General features: G+C 41.8%; 1 protein-coding gene across 3 annotated transcripts in view; it reads left to right on the top strand.

Moving 5' to 3' along the window:
- Positions 1 to 19,576, top strand: part of REPS1 (RALBP1 associated Eps domain containing 1) — a 154,565-nt gene that overhangs the window by 109,716 nt on the left and 25,273 nt on the right. For all 3 annotated transcript variants that reach the window (XM_089676254.1, XM_089676252.1, XM_089676253.1), the window contains exon 9: positions 1,360 to 1,478. In XM_089676254.1, the coding sequence (XP_089532380.1) occupies positions 1,360 to 1,478 (119 nt within the window). The remainder of the gene's footprint in view (positions 1 to 1,359; positions 1,479 to 19,576) is intronic.

Raw genomic sequence — 19,576 nt, 5'->3', positions numbered from 1 at the left:
AGTCCCATAACATTAGTAGCCAGTGCTATTAAATACCATCCAAAACAATCCCATAACATTGGTGGTCACTGAACCTTTAAACCTCCCAACCACCACCACCAACTTTAATCAGTCATTGGCCATAACAGCAATCACAAAGCACAGAGCCACTCTAGTCAGCTCTGTGCCTTTAGCCAATGTTATCTGCTATATGAAAGCAGGAGCATCAACTTTGTGCACATGCACACACACACCAAAGTGAGTATGACACATAGGTATGTTTGCTTGGCCTAACAAAGCACATTGACAGCGGCCAGTCCTAAAGTGGTTAGGGGACACAGATCCCACCCCTTTATGTCTATTACCATGCTTTTAGTACTGCAGGTAGAATAGTATTAACTGGGCTGAAAAAAAAATACATCCTGCTGATCTATTCCCAACCTGAGAAGGCTCAGCCAGCAGTTGTGAGGTAAAGCCTTTGTGCATACAAACCTTTTTCAACCCAAGGATAAAAACTATAATACATATTTTCTCATATCTGTAGGTACTTTACTTAGTGGTCATGAATAATCAGTTTTGAGGACAGTTTTTTTTTTTTTTTTTTTTTTCATTTATTGTCAAAATATTTATATTTAAAGAGGGCTTGGTTTTACCAAGTATTACAAGGTTTCATACATCCTAAAGGATGGAGTGCCACATTGTGTTTAAATGTCCATATTTTGCACTGTATGGACAACTACAGTACATGCATGCACAGTGGTGTATTTAGTTCAAGTGCTGCCCTAGGCCTTGCGGTAAATACACTGCTTTGCATGCAATCTTTGCGAAGAAAGGTATCTTGAGGACACACACACATTCAGAATTGCGCTTTGCACAAAGGAATAAAAGTTCTTACTGCTGACATCCACTTCAGAAGATACTACTTACCTAGCTGTGTTTCTGATTCAACAGCTTTGGTACTTTTTAAGTCGCTGATCCTAATTTAACTAAATCATTCCATGTTTGTTATAGATTAATGATTCAAAGCATATCCATTAAATTTGCAAAATAACCTGGTTACTAGCATTTAAAAAAATAGGTCAACAGTGGCATACTCCATATTCTGTCAAGGCAGGTTTACTTTAAGTAGGTTATTGTTTGCTTGTTGTTTAATGAGGTTTTCTCAAACTGATTCTCAGGGAACACTAACAAATCATGCTATACACATCTCCAGATCTTTCAGCTGTTTCCTACACTTACCCTTTCACTTTATGTGAAGGGATTAAAAAAAACCCAATGGAATACATTCTCTGTTCTCGAAACACAGAAAAGGGTGTATTTAAAGGGCGATGATGACTGTTTCAAAGACTGGATTAAGTGCTGTGTTATTTTTTTTCTTAGCTGGAGATCAGTCCAGTGATGTAGGATTTACAAGTTCTCCTGCAGAACCTCCACCTAGTAAATCTCCCTCAATGCCATCTTTGAATCAGACATGGCCTGAGATGAACCAAAGTAGTGAGGTAAGAGGCTTTTCTGTGACTACCCTCCCTTTCTCCAATTATTTTTTCTAAACAATATAAGACTCCATTCACATTACTGCAGGTTGCGTTATGCGTGTAGGCAGCACAATCATTTCAAGGGGCTGCCCTATCCACAGAAATGAAGAAGTAAAGGTCCGTGACCCCTTTATTAAAATCATGCCATGCAGAATTTGATGGTGCTGCGGCACCACACAGTGTAGATTGCACGCTGCAGTTTCCAATGCATGGATTGCTATTAAAAATGAATGGCACCCCCATGCGTCTACTAAAGTGCAGTGTGTTTCTCTGTGGGTGAGGAACGTGCACAATTTTGCAAACATTTACCACTGGCAGATGTGTGAATCGGTTTTTAACATTTTGACTGCACTAATAGTTTCTAGTTTGGCTAAATGGGTCAATTTTAGATCCTCACCAAGGTAATCCCCTTTAGTCCAGTGAAGACTGGCTTAAAGTGACTCTTGCTATTCTTTTTGATATCCCATCTAACAATACCTGTTCATAGAGGTTATTGTAAGCTCCTTTTTGCTTTTCCACTCTTTAGATATCCTTAAATTGTAGCTGTTTTAAATCGGTTTACTTTCAGAAGACTGTTTCCATGAAGTATGCCTAGATACGATATCTTCTATTCTTTGCTAGTTGGCTAGAATTAATAAAATTTTTTATCTAAGGGTTGTGCCATCACTGAAATATAATGGTAGCATTAAAAAAAGAGCCTACAAGGGTATTTGGAGCAACAGCAGAAATAGTGATTATTTCATGCATGCACGTTTGCTAAAAAGCTGCAAATGTATTATAAGTAAATAAAAAAAAGAATGCAGATCTTCAACTTGCGTGTCACTAAGGCATAACTATGCAGTTATTTACAGCATTTGTTGCTTGGTACATTTGTACATTCTGCTGATAACTTTCTTTTAGCCCTAGTTCACATAGGTGCGACTTGTCATGCTATTTGACAGTTTCAAATCGCATGACAAGTTGCACCCTATTTCCTGCAATTGAACCGTTCAAATCGGAAGCGACTCCAACTCTGGAGTTGCACTGATTTTGAAAGTAGTTCCTGCACTACTTTTGGGGAATATCAGGTGTGACTTGCATATACATCTGTGCATGAAGTCGCACGATTTCAAAGTCTGATCCAGTGTAAACCAGGGCTTGATAATTGCTTGGTTATGGCATTTGGTATGATCCTTGTATCATAATTCAAAGAATTCTGAAGTGATCATGTATAAATGATAAATATTTATCCTTGTACCTAAACATGATTTTAGACTACAGTGATTGTAAAGGTTCTGTTTGTTTTCTTTTTTTAAAACTTGTTATACTTAATGGTTTTGTACAATGCAGCCCGATCCTCCTCTTCTGGCGTCCCCTGTCGGCACTGTATGCTCCTCCTTCAGTGTCTGCCCTCATAACAAGCACTTGCTATGGGGGCAGACATGCAGGCTCGCTCTTGAGTCAGCTCTGTGTCCATACACACACAGTGCAGCTCTACCTCAACCCCCCCTTGCTGCCCACTGGCTTTGACTTACAGCAGCAGAAACCTATGAGGAGAGAGGGAGAGCAGCACAGCACTTTAGCCTTTACAACCACTTTAAATTTCAGTTTGTGGATTTGATATCTTTGTAAGAACAAGTATCCAGAGGCTACCAGGTGTTGGGGTAACAAGACATCTGTACTTTAAAGAAATTAGAGATCATTCTGTCAATGTAGGAATTACCAGACCACTGAAACTAGTGCAGCTTTTAGGTTTGACTTGAGTAATTTTATAACCATGAGGTGAATGGATTGCTCTCTTTTCCTCTAGGAAAAAAGAAATGCCTATCTGTGTGATTGATCTATTTTTTTCACCTCTACAATGTTAGCACTCATTGTGGTTTTATCTGTTAACTTCAATAACACAACCACTTGTTAAATGTAGCTGCTTATGACTTAAGTAACTTGAAAAATATTGGCATAATGACTAAATACTCTACCTGTATGTGATTTTAAGAAAAGCGTGGAATTTGAAACACGAAAACAGTTAAAGATCTGCATGAGGTAAATAGTAGTTGTGTGCTCTTTATCTGTGGGTTCGAGAATTTTTTTTTTTCTGCACAGCGAAGTATTTTAACCTGCCTTCTTTTGGATAAATTATGTAACATTTAATGCAGGTTGTTGCAGTGGAGGGTAGGCTCCCTTCAACGTAAGGGTCAATTCACACCACAATGTTTGCGTTCCAGATTTGTTTCTGTATGTGTGTTTTTGATGCATCCCAGTGCGTTTTTCCCCTCTTTTCCTTGATCTCAATTAAGGACATGTGCATTCCAGTGCATTTTGCCACATTCTGGATGTGTTCCCTAAGAAAAAATGCAACACTGGTGGGAACTAGGGCCATTGGAATCCATGTTAAACACTGTCCATGCGGTTTTTGATGCAGAATAAAAAACGCACTGGATGCATCTGTTGTGAACCAGCCCTTAAGGAATTGAGTAGCTATGTTAATACAGCACCAGCTCCATTGTTAGGTGGGTACAGGAAACAATACATAGGTAGCAGTTTAAGTGGTGTTACTGTATTTTCCTGCAGTATAGTGATGCATATGTGGTGTTTGCTGGTCTGAGCTTTAGTAATGTCTTTTGCGATGGTTATGGATCATCATGAAATGTCTGTGTCTTGTGATTTAGATTTTGCAAGCAACGCATTGTTGTAAAGACTTAAGTACAGTATGTGCAGCATTAAATTGATGCTCTTCTGACTGTCTGAGAGTACCAGGTCCTGTTTGTAAAGCCAAGTACAGCTCTATGGGTACTTGTCTTCTTGGCTTTCTTACCAGCCCTGTGCTGATTATACCTGTAAGATACAGTATGCTAGAGCAGTGTTTGACAAATTTGATTTGAATCTAGGAGCCAGCTAAAGAAATTGGGAGTCAGTTTTCCCCCAAATCCCCCCTCCGAGCGTTAAACCCCCACTAATAGCATAAATCCCCCCCCCCCCCAAATCCCACCCGACCTAAGCTAATCCTCTGCCCCAAATCCCCACTCCTATCGTAAATCCTCTGCCCTAAATCCCCACTCCTAGCGCAAATCCTCTCCCCTAAATCCCCACTCCTAGCGCAAATCCTCTCCCCTAAATCCCCAATCCTAGCGCAAATCCTCTCCCCTAAATCCCCACTCCTAGCGCAAATCCTCTCCCCTAAATCCCCACTCCTAGCGCAAATCCTCTCCCCCAAATCCCCACTCCTAGTGTACATTATCCCTCTCCCTACCCCGCCAGCACAAATCACCCCTCCTAGTAAAAATACCCCTAAATCCCCACTCCTAGCGCAAATCCTCTCCCCTAAATCCCCACTCCTAGCGCAAATCCTCTCCCCCAAATCCCCACTCCTAGCGTACATTATCCCTCTCCCTACCCCGCCAGCACAAATCACCCCTCCTAGTAAAAATACCCCTAAATCCCCATTCATAGAGTAAATCCTCTCCCCCAAATCCCCACTCCTAGCGCAAATCCTCTCATCCTAAATCCCCACTCCTAGCGCAAATCCTCTCATCCTAAATCCCCACTCCTAGCGCAAATCCTCTCCCCCAAATCCCCTACTCCTAGCGCAAATCCTCTCCCCCAAATCCCCTACTCCTAGCGCAAATACTCTCCCCTAGATCCCCACTCCTAGTGCAAATACTCTCCCCTAGATCCCCACTCCTAGCATAAATTCCCCCCCCCCCCCTCAAATGCTCCCTCTTAGCACGAATCCTCTTCCCCAAGTGCCCCCTCTTAGCACAAATCCTCTTCCCCAAGTGCCCCCTCTTAGCACGAATCCTCTTCCCCCAAGTGCCCCCTCTTAGCAAGAATCCTCTTCCCCCAAGTGCCCCCTCTTAGCACGAATCCTCTCCCCCAAATGCCCCCTCTTAGCACGAATCCTCTCCCCCAAATGCCCCCTCTTAGCACGAATCCTCTCCCCCAAATGCCCCCTCTTAGCACGAATCCTCTCCCCCAAATGCCCCCTCCTAGCACGAATCCTCTCCCCCAAATGCCCCCTCCTAGCACGAATCCTCTCCCCCAAATGCCCCCTCCTAGCACGAATCCTCTCCCCCAAATGCCCCCTCCTAGCACGAATCCTCTCCCCCAAATGCCCCCTCCTAGCACGAATCCTCTCCCCCAAATGCCCCCTCCTAGCACGAATCCTCTCCCCCAAATGCCCCCTCCTAGCACGAATCCTCTCCCCCAAATGCCCCCTCCTAGCACGAATCCTCTCCCCCAAATGCCCCCTCCTAGCACGAATCCTCTCCCCCAAATGCCCCCTCCTAGCACGAATCCTCTCCCCCAAATGCCCCCTCCTAGCACGAATCCTCTCCCCCAAATCCCCACTCCTAGCGTATATTATCCCTCTCCCTTCCCCCCCAGCACAAATCCCCCCCCAATCCCAGCACAATAATCACCCCTCCTAGTAGAAATCCCCCTAAATCCCTCCTCTTAGCACAACACTCTGCAAATTGCCCTTCCAGCTTACATCCCCCCCCCCAATTCACCCCTACAAGCAGAATCCTCCCCAATACTGCCTTCAAACACGCAAACCCCCTCCCTCCGTCTAATACAAATTCCTCTCCTCCCCCCCATTACCTTTCTCTTCCCAGCACACGCGCCCCCCCTCCACCCCCCATCCTTTCTAATCTTTATATGCAGGAACTACAGGAGTAGTGAGGATGTGCGGGGTCTCTGTCCTCTACTGTCATAACAGCACTTCAGATTACACTGGACTGCTCTTACATCGGACAGTACAAGGCTTGATTACTCGCCCCCCCCCATCTCCTCCAAAGACTGCTTAACTCCTTGAAATGTGGGTAGGGGGCGGGTAATTAAGCTGTATACCATTCGCGCTAAGAGCGATGCTGTGTAATCTGCTCTATGGAGGAGCGCTCCACTGACAGGATGGGAGAGAGCACACAGAGGCCACACCTCTCGGCTCTCTTCTCTGACACTTTTGTCCCCCACCCATTGTCCCGGATGGGCTGATGGGGACCCAAGCACTGGGATGCAGTTTCTGGTCGCCGTGTCAAGCTGACACTTGGGATTTGTCAAGCCCTGTGCTAGAGGTTTATCATATATATTCAATGGCCTCTTATTAGCTACACCTGTTTAATTGCTTGGTAACACAAATTGCTAATCAGCCAATCACATGGCAGTGCATCTAGACATCTAGATTTGGTAAAGATGACTTGCAGACGTTCAAACCGAGCATCAGAATGGGGAAGAAAGGGGATTTAAGTGACTTTGAACTTGGCATGGTTGTTGGTGCCAGACGGGCTGGTCTGAGTATTTCAAAAACTGCTGATCTACTGGGAATTTCATACACCATAATCTCTATGGTTTACAGAGCATTGTCCGAAAAAGAGAAAATGTCCAGTGAGCAGCAGTTGTGTGGACGAAAATGCCTTGTTGATGTCAGAGGAGAATGGGCAGACTGGTTCGAGATGATAGAAAGGAGACAGTAACTCAAATAACCACTCGTTACAACCAAGGTATCCAAAATACTATCTCTGAACGCACATGTCGAACCTTGAAGCAGATGGGCTACAGCAGAAGACCACACCGGGTTCCAATCCTGTCAGCTAAATCCTATCAGCTAAGAACAGGAAATGGAAGTTACAATTCACACAGGTTCACCGAAATTGGACAATAGAAGATTGGAAAAACGTTACCTGGTCTGATAAATCTTGATGGACGCCACTCAAACCCATCCCGAGGAATCCTGTGAGAATACTGTGGTGCCAATTGCATGAGCCGTCGTTCTGGCCACACCCGCTGATGCGTTTCGGCCTGCCCATAGGGGTCCTGGTCACCAGGCTTCTTATAGGCAGGGCGAAATGCGTCAACAGACTTGGCCGCAGTGACGGCTGAGGCCATTGGCACCACAGTGTTCTCATAGGACGCCTCGTGATGGGTTTGAGTGGCGTCCATCCTCCTCCTCTGCACACTGCCTAGTTCCTGGTATAACTTGAGACGCTGCTCTCCTCTTCCTTGTCGGTGGGATGATTGTGTCCTGTCCAGCCTCTAGCAATGCCAAATGCTTGCTACATTATTTGAATGGTAGGGTCAGAATTTGGCAATAAGCAACAGGAAAGCATGGATCCATCCTGCCTTGTATCAACAGTTCAGGCTGCTGGTGTAATGGTGTGGGGGATGATTTCTTTGCACACTTTGGGCCCCTTAGTACCAATTGATCGTTTAAATGTCACGGCCTACCTGAGTGCCTGTATGTTGTTGCTGACCATGTTCATCCCTTTATGACTACACTGTACCCATCTTCTGATGGCTACGTCCAGCAGGATAATGCACCATGTCATAAAGCTCAAATCATCTCTTAATGGTTTCTTGAGACCGGGTTCACACTGTTGCAATGTGGGAAACATTGTGAATCCTATGTGTTTCCTGCACCGCCTTGCAATTGCATGGAGTTCATGCGATCTGGTGCAGGTGTCAATGTTTTGACATTGACAGGTGTAGGTAAAAAAAAAAAGGGTCCTGCACCTTTTTGGTTCGGATGTGATGCAATTTGAGCCATACAGAATAAATGATAAAAATCGCACTGCACAGACATTGCATGTAATTTGCACAGGAATGCGGTGAAATTCCTGTGCAAATTATATGCTGTGACCTGCACGGCATTGATGTGAACCCAGTCTCAACATGACAATGAGTTCACTGTACTCCACAGTAACCAGATCTGAATCCAATAGAGCACTTTTTGGATGTGGTAGAATGGGAGATTTGCATCATGGATGTGCAGCCAACAAATCTGCAGCAACTGCATGATGCAATCATGTCAATATGGACCAAAATCTCTGAGGAATGTTTTCAACATCTTGTTAAATATATGCTATGAAGAATTAAAGTAGTTTGAAGGCAAAAGGGGGTTCAACCCGGTACTAGCATGCTGTACCTAAATAAAGTGGTCGGTGAGTGTATTTATCGTATATTAGTCACACCAAAACAAGACTCCACTTTTGGGATTTTTTTCCCCTAAAACATCTTGCACATTGAACACACAGCTTTGTGTTAACAACCCCCTCTTTTTTGTGACCAGACAAAAGTTTGCAGTTTTTGATATTTCTTTTTTTAACTGTAACTCTAATCCACATTCATTTTCACACCCCACCAAAGGGATATTTGATGTCTTTTTATTTTGTTTTATTTGTTTTGTTTGGTAGAGTGATTTAATGTCTACGTTTATTTTGTTATAAGCTGACAAGTAGGCAATTTAATTGAACCAAACGTTTAACTTTATCGTTTTCAATTTAAAGGAAAAAAATTATATTTTTAAAGAATTGTGGAATTTTTTTTTTTTTTGCCCTATCATACTTACCTAGGTGGATGACTTACCTAGGTGGTGATAATGCATACTTACCTAGGTGAATGCATTATCAATCCGATGATGCATCTGTCCCCTGCCATCTCTAAGGGTGAGAACTCGGCGATCACATGATTACTGAGTTCACAGCCGCTCAGAGCAGAGAGCGGGACTGTCAGTCACTGCTGTCTGCTCTGCACCCTCACGCCAACTGGAGTGCTGGGCTGTGAAGCAGGGGGAAGTGGCTGGCACTGGCTCTTCCCAGATCGTTGAGAGGTGCTGCTCTAGAGTCTGGGGTGGATCCTGACTTTGAAGTCGTTATCTTTCCCTAGCCTGGACCAGCTGAGTGTCGCCAGTGGACTTCAGGTCACAGGAGTGCAGAACAAACTGCGTTCCTGTGATCCACAGGAGAAGTACAGCCAAAGTAGCTTTGCCTGTACTTTTCCTTTAAGCAAAATACTTCCGCCTACTTATCTTGATTACAAGGTCCCCAAAAAGCAGCTCACTTTTTTAACTAATACTTCTGATTAAGGGAACCATGTTTTCTTTAATTGAGTTAATGGTGTGCTTATATGTTTGTTTGCTTGCCCTATATTTGGGAATAGGCAATAAGATCTAATAGTGTCTAAGTGACATGTAGATTGTTAAGGTGATAGATGTCTTGCTGTCCATCTTAAGTATGATATCTAGCAGCTAATGAGCACCGTAACAGGAATCTGGGCCAGACAAAAAAGAAAAATAAATATTACATTAATTTGCCTGGAATATTGATCTTCAGCGTCAGAGAGAGGGAAGATGAAATTCTGCAGACAAGGGGAATATATGTTATAGTAATCAAGTAACACCATTTTAGTGTTTTAAGTCCACGATTGACTAGTCATAATGAACACATGGTCATACAGCTATACAGATAAATTCCTGACCACCTCTGTGATACGCAAGGTTGCAGGCGATTTCAGAGTGCACAACTCCATGTCAAAGTTGTAACTATGATTTTCTTAATGTCTTGTATAGTAAATAATTTGGTATTGGACAGGAAGCAGTTAAACTGCTTTGCAAAATGGTTTTGCTATATACTTTTTATTGCTCACTATACTGTTAAACATACAATTATAAGTGTTTTTCTATATCTGTTCAATAAGTGCAAAAATACCTGTTGTTCCTGCCTGATATATTGTGTGCTACAAACTTCCTGTGCTCTCTGCCTCTCCTGCCTTTGATTAACATTGTTTCCAGCTCTCTGTGGACTGCAGAACACCTTTGTTATGAAAGACCGGTCATCACATACTTCCTGTCCTAAGAGTAACAATGCTGCTCCTCCATAGATACAGTACAGTGAGAAAGGTCACTGTAAGAGAGGAATTATTACTGGCAGGATCACTAGGTGAAAATGCAAAAAGTCTGAAAAAATACACCCAATCAAAGGCTTTGTTAGCTGCAAACAAAAAGTAAAACTGTAGGCCAGCCCACAATAACTCCTCCCACTACCAGAATGCCACAATTTTTTCTAATGTCATAGTGGGTTGAACATTTTCTTTAGCTGTGCTGTGGAAAAGACTAACATAGCATTTTTTTTTTTTCTTACTGTTAAAGGATAAGTTCACCTTTCGTAACCTGTTAACAGGGTGTAACATGTTATGATCAGACCAGCCATCCGCCCACAGTACATTTGCTGCGATTGGGCGGCACAGGCAGGCTGGATCACGTACATGTACGTCACCTGCGGATTGTGGCTCCCAGGACCTGGCTGCTACCGGCTGGGGTATCACATGATCGTTATGAATGGGTTTCATTCATAACCGTGGTGCTTAGTATTGTGATGCTGTGTTAGGCCCACAGCTATAATATGGTACCTGGGCCAATCGCAGCTCCCTGTGCCATGAGATAACTGTTGGCCAATCATAGCACACAATAGTAATCACAGCTGTTATGAATGTAACCCATTGGTGACCGTTCAAAACATTGCTGTTACAGTGATCATCACTGTAACAGCAATAAAGTGTAAATGAAATCCCTGATCACCCCCCCCCCCCCAAACACACACCCACACCTTGTACTGTCACCAGTCAGTATCCCTGGTCACCACCATACCACTCATATGATGGCTCTGTACTGCTCTGGTGATAGTATGTAAAATATATTTAATTTCTTAACTTAAACAAAAAAGTGACAAATTACAGCTTCAGAAACTTTGCCATGCCTCCTCCTAAATACCTCAGACTGCATTTCAAAAAGAGGTTGTTTGGGGGTGGGGGGTATTTGTATCGGTGTGTATTTCTTAAAAATTACACTGTATAAATTCGACCACCCATTATTAAAATCAAAGCATGGTATCTGCCAGAGCCAAATCATTCCAGACCAACCAGCAAACCTCAGGGGATAATGGAGCAACTTGGTGATCCAATTCTGTAATTTTATACAGTAATTATACTCCCATTTCAGAGGTGATCAAAAATTTCTAAAATTCACTAGATACATTGATCTTTGATTGGAGAAAGAGGTGCACCTACAATATATCAGTAATGTAAGTTTTAACTTGAAAGTCACATCTCCTGTATGAACCTCAATGGTATGCCTCTGAATATTATATTAATGAGATAAATCTGGCAGTGTACAAATAGAAGCATAATCTTAGCTCGCTAGTTTGTCAATATGATCGGTCATAATCGTTAACCACATCCCGCCTGGCCTATAGCAAATTGATGGCCATGACCGATAACGCAAGGCTCATTCTGGGAGGACGTCCACCCAGAATGACAGAATGAGTTTAATATAGGCCAGACGGGATGTTTGTCATTTCGGGTGGATGTCCTATGACGTCCATCCAGAATAAGCTTCGCACTTGGCCATGATCAGTCACTGGCTGTGTCCAGCAGACACAGCTGATGACTGATCAGTGTACCGTTAGCCAATCACAGCAGATCACATAACAGTTGTAAATAAGGAAAGGCTTCGATTCATGCCATTCATTGTGTACAATTGTTTTGCCAGCTGTGATTGTTCACAGTAATTGTGGTACAGACTGAGCCAATCACAGCCCATCTGTAAAATGTGATCAGTTTTAGACAATCACAGCAAAACAAGCTGAATGAATCAAATTCATTCAGTAAAATGCTTGCTTATAGCAGTAAAATTCACTGCTTTAAGCAATTATAATGTGTAAAAATAAAAAAGAAATCCTGATCACTTCCCCAGAGTAGTACAATGTTGCTGTGGTAACATTATATTGCTCTGGTCACAATGCATTAAAAAAAAAAAACAGAAAAAAAAATGAAGATAAAAAAAACAGTCAGTGTACCTCGACACCAGTTATATGATGACGCTGTTCTGCACTGGTGACAGTTTGTAGGGAAAAAAAAATTATGAATTGTATAATTTTCCCAAAAAATTATACAACTTCAAAAAACTCACCATGCCTCTTACTAAATACCTTGGATTGGGATATCTGTACTGTCCTGGCATTTTAGGGCCTCCAGAAATGAGGCCATCAGTACATCATGATTTTTTTTCAGTATTTACTTCACATTTTTAACAAATGTGTGGTATTTACCTCACATTCAATATTTTACTTGATAAATTGACTCTTATCTCATGCAATATTTCGGACTTAAAGTCACATCAGGGTGCAGACACCTTTCTCAAGCACAATGAGAGGGTGGAAAATCCACCCTTCCCTTTTATATCTGCCTCTGTTGCTCCATTCAGTGCCACAACACTGCCATTTGCACACCATTTTGACACCATCACGTTACTCATTTACAACAGCTTGCCCATGAAACATGTCGAGAAGAAATCTGTCCTGTCTCTTCCATTATTGCTGATATGTAAACATTTTGGAGATACTTAATTTCTTTATCTGCAAGATACAGTATGCTTACTTATAGGAGAGAAAACACATTTAGGGGATGTAATATACAGAGTTTGGACAAAATTATGGAAGCACCAAGTAAAAGAAATAGTTACATAATATGGTGTTGGACCACTTTTGGCATCCAAGATGGCTTGAATTCTCCTTGGAATTGACAAATACAAGTCTTGCATGATGGATAATGGAATCTGATACCGCTCTTCATGCAAAAATCGTTCCAGTTCTCAGAGATGCTGGAGGCGTAAATGAGCCTGAACCTTGTTTTCTAAAATTAACCGTAGCTGCTCTATGATATTGAGGTCCGGCAACTGCGCTGCCCAGGGAAGGTGCAAGACTTCATCTTCATACTCATCAAACCATGATTTGACAACACCAGCTGTGTGAATCTGAACTTTATCATCTTGGTAAATGGTGCTGTCTTCAGGAAATAATGTCTGCACCATGGGGTGCACATGGTCATCCAAAATTTGTTCTTAGTCGCTGGCAGTGACTCTATCTTTTAAGGTGATAAAGGGGCCTGTAGAATACAAGATATGGCTGCCCAAACCATGATTGCAGCGCTACCATGCTTTACCATTGACACAAGACAATCCTGGTCCTAAGCTTGGGGCAGTGTTTGCCACAAGTAAACGCATCTGGTGGTTGGGAACAGCGTGAAGCTCGATTGATCGGACCATATTGCAGTCTTCCATTAATCTATAGTCCATGATTTATTGGTGTTGCATCACTCTCTCCTGATATTAATATCCATAACTAGTGGTTTGGCAATTGCAGCACACTCGTAAATGTTTTGCTTATGGAGTTCCCTCCGCACGGTTTTTGTGGACACGGGCTTTGGAAGACGGAGATTGAGCTCTGCAGTCACTTTTGCAGCAGTTGTTTTCTTATTCTGGATCACAATCCTGCGCAGTGGCCTTTTGTCTCTTTTGGTCAGTTGATGTTGTCGACCTTGCTCATCAGACGTTTTCCCGGAAACTGTATATGTCGTCATTACCTTTTGATACTGTACCGCGACACGGCAAGTTGACAGCTTCAGTCACAGAGACACGAGCTAAGCAGGCACCAACGTTTTGCCCTCTTTGAAACTCCATAAGCGCTGACATGACTCTGTATTACTAGCAGTTCACACATTGAATGACGAAAGCGAGGCTTCCCATCTGTTAGCTAGGTGGCTCATCAGACAGCGGAAGCAAAAGAATGTTACATCACTTTCACCTTCAACGCGAACCATGTCATCAGTTTCACACCTGCAAATCCATGTAGTGTTTCCATAATTTTGTCCAACGTGTGTGTGTGTGTGTGTGTGTGTGTATATATATATATATATATATATATATATATATATATATATATATATATATATATATATATTTTGCTATACAGTCAGTATATTTAACAGTCATGTATTTTAGAATATGGAATATATAGCGAGTAAAAGAAGTATTGAGCATGTCACCACTTTTCTACAACCCATGCAATCCAAAGAAACCAAAACAAATTCAGAAATTAAGTTATATGTAATTAACCATTTGCTCTCCTGAGGATTTACCCCCCTTCCTGACCAGGCCATTTTTTGCGTTACTGCGCTGTGTTACTTTAACTGACAATTGCGCGGTCATGCAACTCTGCACCCAAATTACATTTACGTCCTTTTTTCCCACAAATTGATCTTTCTTCTGGTGGTATTTGGTCGCCCGTTGGTTTTTTTTTTTGGTTTTTTTTAATAGCACAAAAAATAAAAAGCAAACAATTTTGATAGAAAAAAAACAATATTTCTGACTTTTTCCTATTAAACATGTCCAGTAAAAAATTTAAAAAAAATCAAATTTCATCATAAATGTAGGTCAAAATGTATTCTGTATGTCTTTGCTAAAAGAAATCCCAATACGTGTAAATGAATTGGTTTACGTGAAAGTTTGATAGCGTTTACAAATGGCGGTATAGATACTCGATTTTTTTTTTTCTTTTTACTAGTAATGGTGGTGATCAGCAACTTATAGCAGGACTGCAGCGGGCATTCTGACACTTCGGGGAAACTGACTTGGTGTCACTGACATCCCCAGTGACACCAATACAGTGTTCAATGCTAAAAAAAAAAAAGCACTGGCACTGTACTAATGGCACTGGGCAGGAAGGGTTAACTGTGTGCTGTTTTACTTGTGTCTGTGTCCGTGTGCTTCACTGTAAGCACACTGCTTTGCATGGCTGTGCTGTGCACAGCCATCCAAAGCAGTGTGCACAAGCTGACAGGGAGGAGAACGGTTTTGTTTACAAACAGTTCTCCCTGTCAGAGATACTCGGCAATTACCAGGCACCGTCAGGTAATCACCGGCCGGGACCTGGTGATTGACACGCGCAGGTAGGGCTCGCATGCCTCATGCGTGCCCCTACCCGGAAATGCAAAAGTACATATATATATATATATATATATATATATATATATATATATATACATATACATATACATATATATATGTGTGTGTGTGTGATTTTGCACACCCGTGCCGCCTTGTAGCAGTATATCTGCTATAGGGCAGTCAGGAAGCAGTTAAAATGAAATGACACAGGAAAAAAGTATTGAGAAAAAGAAAGGGAGGTGCAAAAAGGCATGGAAAGCCCAAGACACCAGCTGAAATCTATCAGTAATTCGAAAGCAATCCTGCCCCTTGTCAGTGCAAATTATCAGCTGGTTCAGGCTCAAGTTATGGCGTACAAAAAGGAGTCTCATTACCAAGGTGTCACACAAGAAACTCTCATGATGCGTAAATGCAGAGAGCTCTCTCAAGACCTTCACAACCTTATTGTTGCAAAACATACCGATGGCATTGGTTATAGAAGGATTTCTAAGCTTCTGAATGTTCCAGTGAGCGCTGTTGGGACCGTAATCCAGAAGTGGAAAGAACATCAATTCACCATAAACAGTCCACGACCAATTGCTCCTCGCAAGACTTGGCAAAGAAGTGAAAAGAATTATCAGAAGAGTGGTCCAAGAGCCAAGGACCACTTGTGGAGAGCTTCAGAAAGACCTGGATTAAGCAGATACAATTGTTTCAAAGAAAACAATAAGTAATGCACTCAGTCGCCATGGCCTGTATGCACACTCACCACGCAAGACTCCATTGCTGAAGAAAAAGCATGTTAAAGCGCATTTAAAGTTTGCTGCACAACATTTAGACAAGCCTGTGAAATACTGGGAGAATATATTTTGGTCAGAAGATGCCATAGTACACACCATGTTTGGAGGTCAAATGTCACTGCACATCACCCCAAAAATACCATACCACCAATGAAGTTTGGGGGTGGCATCATCATGATGTGGGCTGTTTTTAAGCATACGGTAGTGGCAAATTTCATATAGTTGAAGGAAGGATGAATGGAAAAACATAAAACATTCTTGATAAAAATCTGCTGCCATCTACCAAGATGATGAAGATGAAACGAGGGTAGACATTTCAGCAAGACAATGATCCCAAACACAAAGCCAAGGAAACTCTCAGTTTTCAAAGAAAATAAAGCGGTAAAAATGGCCTAGCCCAGCCTTTCAGCCAGGGTGCACAGGCACCCTGGGGTGTCATGAGGTTTCTTCAGGGGTGCCTTGGCAAAATGTCTAAAATTGCCCAAAACTTGTATACAAGCCAGCGGTTGGAACAAGCCTGCATTTTAGTTATATAAAGGCACAGCCAGCGTCCTGACAACCAATGACATCATCGTTTGATAAGGAGGATGTCGGTTTCCTACACAGAATCCTTGTTTGACCCGCCCCTGCCCCTCTCTGTCAGTAATGGGGTCACATTAGCTCAGCGATGGAGAAAAACTGAGGGAGAAGAGAAACATTGGAATACTAGTCAGTACCAGTGTGCAAAAGTGTATTTGCTTGATAAATCACCTCAATCGTTGGGTGTTTAACGTGTATGGATGTTGCTGTATTATATAAAGCTATTTGAATAGTTTTTTACATTTTAGAATGGGGTGCCTCAAGACTGCCCATAATTTTAGAGGGTGCCCTGACTGAAAAAAGGTGGAGAAACACTAGCCCAGCCAATCACCTGACTAGAATCCAATAGAAAATATATGGAAAGAACTAAACATCAGAGTTCATAGAAGAGGCAAAGGGGACCTTCAATATTTGAAGACTTTTTGTGCGGATGAATGGCCAAAATCACACCTGAGCAATTCATGCCACTAGTTTCTCCATACAGGGGGAGTTTTGAAGTGGTCATTACCAACAAAGGATTTTGTACAAAGTATTAAATACATTTCAGTTCGCTTGTTCAGTACTTTTTCCCTGTGTCATTCCATTTTATTACTTAGAACTTAATTTCTGAACTTTGTTTTGGTTTCTTTGTATGAATGGATTGTATGGGTTGTTACAAACGTGTTGAAAATTTTGTCAATAGCACCTTTAAAAATATATTTACCTAGAAAGTGGTGATGTGTTCAATACTTATTTTACCCGCTGTATAATAAATTGATTTTTGTATGAAGAACATTGTGTATTGGTACCTATAAGTTCCACACTGGCTCAATAAAATTGTTAGAATCTCTGAATCTGTGATTCCCACAGTGTTTAACCACAATACCAGGCACTTTCACACTCTTTCTGCCCAGGTCAATTTTCAGCTTTTAGCGCTGTCGCACTTTGACAATTGCGCGGTAATGCAAAACTGTACCCATATTAAATTTTTATCATTTTTTTCACACAAATAGAGCTTTCTTTTGGTGGTATTTAATCACCACTGGGTTTTTTATTTTTTTCTAAATAAAAAAAAAAAGACTGAAAATTTGCTATGCAGAGCCATACAAAGCAGTGTGCAGAAGCTGACAGGGGAGAGAACTGTATTGTTTACATACAGGTCTCTCCCCCATCAGAGATACTCTGCGATCACCTGGTGTATGTGATTTTGCGCACCCGTTCCGCCCTGTAGCAATATTTCTGCTATAGGGCGGCGCAGAACTAGTTAATTTTTTTTTTTTTTTAACACGGTGACCACAGCAATACAGTGTTACTACCGTAGCATTGTACTACTCTGGGGAAGTGATCATGATTTTTTTACACATTGATTGCTTAACCACTTCCCGTCCGGACCATGTATATAAACAGCCGGACAGGAGCATTGCAGGAGCCGGTGGCCATTTATAAACGTCCTCCCCGATTCCCTGCCTGTGCGCGCTCCCTGGGAGCGTGTGGCACCGCGATCCGGTGGAGGACACAGCGGGACATCGATCGCTGTACGGGACCTCTGTGTGAGGTCCCGATCATGTGATCACTGATTGGCCAATCAGTGATCACATGAATCGTAGTAAGCAAGATGTCACTTCTGACATTGCTTACTACTCGTGAAATCTGGGAATGAATGATTAGAGGTCACATGGTACAGGGCTATTCACAACAGCCTTGTACCGTGTGACAAGCTGTGACCAATCACAGCTCACACAGTATTTCTCAATGGCTGCAAGAATGCAGCCAGAGAGGAGGAGAAATGATTGGTTTTTGCACCCTTTATGGGTGTAAATGCAATCGTGTAAAGAAAAAAAACAAATCAATAAAAATCACCCTCCACAAGTAGTACAGTGTCACTATGGTGACACTGTACTACTTGGGTGACAGTATGTTAAAAAAAACATAAAAAATTAAATAAAAATTTTTGAAAAATTTTAATTTTTGGCTGTAAACTAATTTGGTTTTTTTGCTAAAAAGATAGATGAATACATTTTGGCCAAGATTTATGAATAAAAACTATTTATTTGCAAACATTTATAAGAAAAACACTTTTTTTTTTTTTTTTTCAAAATGTTTGGACTTTTTCATTTATATAGCACAAAAAATTAAAATCCCAGTGGTGCATAAATACCACCAAAATAAAGTTTTTTATCTGTCTCAAAAAAATGCTAAAAAAATTCATATGTATACAGGGTTGCATGACCGCGCAATTGTCATTCAAAGTGTGATAGCGCTGAAAGCTGAAAATTGGCTTGACAGGAAGGGGGTGAAAGTGTTCGGACTAGAAGTGGTTAAAGCAGTAAATTTTGCTGTTGGGGGACCCCTGAACAGAAGTAGGGTTGCTCTGTAAAACCATTGCACAGAGCAGGTTACTATGACATGTTTGTTGTTTAACCACTTGCCCTCCTGAGGATTTACCCCTCTTCCTGACCAGGCCATTTTTTGCGTTACGGCGCTACGTTACTTTAACTGACAATTGCGTGATCATGCAACACTGCACCCAAATGAATTTCACAGCCTTTTTTTCCCACAAATTGAGCTTTCTTTCCGTAGTATTTGATCGCCTGTTCGTTTTTGTATTTTTTAAGCAAAAAAAAATTTGAGAAAAAAACAATATTTTGGACTTTTTGCTGTTAAACATGTCCAGTAAAAATCTAATTTCATCATAAATTTAGAACAAAATGTATTCTGCTCTGTCTTTGCTAAGAAAAAAAAAATCCCAATGTGAATTAATTGGTTTACATGAAAGTTAAAGCGTTTACAAATGGCAGTATATATACTGGGATTTTTTATTTTATTTTTTATTTTTACTAGTAATGACAGCAATCAGCGACTGCGGTGGCCATTCTGACACTGGGGGGGACTGACTTGGTGACACTGTCATCCCCAGTGATACCAATACAGTGGTCAGTGTAAAAAAAAAAAAAAAAAAAAGCACTGACACTGTACTAATGGTACTGGCCAGGAAGGGGTTAACTGTGTGCTGTCTGTGTCCATGTGCTTCACTGTAAGCACACTGCTTTGCATGGCTGTGCAGTGCACTGCCATCTAAAGCAGTGTGCACGAGCTGACGGAGAGCTGTTTTGTTTACAAACCGTTCTCCTCCCCGTCGGAGATGCTCGGCAATCACTGGCCAGGACCTGGTGAATGACAGCCGCATCTGTGAA

This window comes from Staurois parvus, unplaced genomic scaffold (assembly GCF_062004578.1).
Source record: "Staurois parvus isolate SC_StPar_1 unplaced genomic scaffold, SC_StPar_1.0 ptg000165l, whole genome shotgun sequence".
NCBI lineage: Eukaryota > Metazoa > Chordata > Amphibia > Anura > Ranidae > Staurois > Staurois parvus.
The sequence above is the reverse complement of the archived record's forward strand: the minus strand, read 5'-3'. Positions and strand labels throughout refer to the sequence as shown.